This window comes from Asparagus officinalis, chromosome 9 (genome assembly GCF_001876935.1).
Source record: "Asparagus officinalis chromosome 9, Aspof.V1, whole genome shotgun sequence".
Lineage (NCBI taxonomy): Eukaryota > Viridiplantae > Streptophyta > Magnoliopsida > Asparagales > Asparagaceae > Asparagus > Asparagus officinalis.
Genome location: NC_033802.1, coordinates 15,018,895 through 15,021,311, shown reverse-complemented (window position 1 = coordinate 15,021,311; position 2,417 = coordinate 15,018,895). Strand labels below are relative to the sequence as shown.

Below are 2,417 nucleotides of genomic sequence, written 5' to 3'. Positions count from 1 at the left end.
AATACTAGACAAACAACATTAGTAATAAATTATTTGTTAAACATCATCAAAACAAGAAGGCCAACAATATTACCAAGAAATACTCAAATTATTCTCAAAAGACCATATATATAAAAAAAGACCATATAAAATTGCAACAATGCTACAGTTTGAGCCATTATCTCAAGAGAACTACCATAATATAACATCCACGATGAAATTATATGAGTTCATCGGGAAAAAAATTAACTAGGTTCAATTTCCATCCACATAAAAATAAAAAGTTTTGAGTCAATTATGATACAATATCCCAAATTAAAACCTTCAAATGCTATATTTTGAACTGGTTCGTTGAAACTACGAACTAGGTTCAATTTTCACAACAAGAACAGATATATAAACAAAGTTAATTAAGATTGCAAATAACCCTGTTGACAACAATATATATTCAGCAGCTCCCAATTTTAATCCCCTCATTTCAAGAACTGCAAAAATTTTAATCTCTCATTTCTTTAAGATCAAGTGCTATAGTGAAATCAACATAGTTCACTGCCACACGCAGAATTTTACCTGCGCTCGCGGATTGAGAGAGGGATCCAGAGAGAGAGCTCGAGAGAAAGGCGGAGGAGGAGCTCGGTGGCGAGTGGCAGTGAACTAAAACCTGAAGTTCAGGATGATAGAAATTTCAACTCATTGTTTCCAAATTTGATAGAAATTGTGCTACCATGAAATGTTTACACAGATGATAGAAATTTCAACTCATTGTTTCCAAATTTGATAGAAATTGTGCTACCATGAAATGTTTACACACCTTAACGATCAAAACATGCACACCAAAAAGAAGGCAGGTTCTTTTATGCCAACCAAACTCGCTACGATGCAGATTCAACAAACACAAATAATTTGTCCATGAAATGCTAACTGATCCCAAATTCCAAATGCTATTGACATGTATAACTTGGAAATAAGCAGCAGCTAACCAATTTCCAAATGCTAACTGATCCCAAATTCCTAACTGATCCCAAAATTTCAACAATTCAACAAACACAAATAATTTGTCCATGAAATTGACAAAAAATATGCATGATCAAATTGCTACTCTCCAAAGATCTTAAAAAAAACAAGTAGCGCCTGAAATCTACATCCAAGTATAAGCTTAAGATAAATTTGCAAACATAATTAAGATTAAAAAGTTAAAACATGTAAACTAATACTACTTTAAATGTAAGCATATGGGCTTTAAAGCTGTTCCTGATTTTGATTGATTATAGGCTTATAGCCATAGTTAAATCTAATATGTCACAAACTAACAAATTTGTTGACTAAAATTTAGCCTAAAAGGTCCATTGCTCGATCAACAAAGGTCACATTTCAGAAAAATGCAATGAGGATTTGTCAGGAGAATGCCCTATGCTAATTTTACTAGAGAAAAATATCGCACAGTTTTTAATCAACTGCAATACCACAAAATTCTTTGTCTGCTATTGTTTTCCTCCCTAATCCCTAAATCAATCATGATTCAAGCAAGCACTAAAACTTCTCTCTGGTTAAAAAGAACAAGGAAACAGTTCAAAGGCTTTACCTTTGAGATTGAGAGTGGGGCTGAACTGGAGCTCGCGGCGTCAGCATCGGCGGCGTCGGATCTCGGGCGTCGGCGTCAGCGTCAGTGTTCTTTTTAACCAGATGCGGCGGAGGAGGGAGGGGGATCTCAGACTGGATGGGGTCTTGGGGGGAGGAGGGAGGGGGATCTCAGAGTTGGTCGACGACGAGAGTGATGGCGGATTTGGGGCTGCGGTACAGCGAGCCCGAGGCGGTGGAGGGCGAGGAAGAGCTCGGAGGAGGAGCTGAGGTCGTCGGAGTTGAGGGCGAAGAGGTCGAAGATGCGGCGGAGGCGGAGGCGGAGCTTGTTGAGGGCGGGGTTTTGGGGACGGAAGGAGGAGGGGGGAGAGGAAGAGAGGAATTTTGGGATTTGGATCTGGGTTGGGGTCACGAGAAAAGCTTCATTTGAAACGCACTGCGCTTTTTGCAAAAAAAGATCTCAGAGTTGGTCGACGACGAGAGTGATGGCGGATTTGGGGCTGCGGTACAGCGAGCCCGAGGCGGTGGAGGGCGAGGAAGAGCTCGGAGGAGGAGCTGAGGTCGTCGGAGTTGAGGGCGAAGAGGTCGAAGATGCGGCGGAGGCGGAGCTTGTTGAGGGCGGGGTTTTGGGGACGGAAGGAGGAGGGGGGAGAGGAAGAGAGGAATTTTGGGATTTGGATCTGGGTTGGGGTCACGAGAAAAGCTTCATTTGAAACGCACTGCGCTTTTTGCAAAAAAAACCCAAGCTTCGCTGATTTCAATTCAACGGAGGAAGCTAACCGCGAGCAGCCACGTGGAATGCAGCGCACGGGGGAAGCGCTGGCCAGCGCTTCCCCAGTTTTCTCATATATATATATAGA

At 41.9% G+C, this 2,417-nt stretch overlaps 1 protein-coding gene across 1 annotated transcript in view; it reads left to right on the top strand.

The window, feature by feature from the left end:
- LOC109823229 overlaps positions 1 to 1,268 on the top strand; it is a 3,336-nt gene extending 2,068 nt beyond the window's left edge. The window contains exon 5 of the mRNA XM_020389517.1: positions 1,251 to 1,268. Coding sequence (XP_020245106.1) covers positions 1,251 to 1,268 — 18 coding nt within the window. The remainder of the gene's footprint in view (positions 1 to 1,250) is intronic.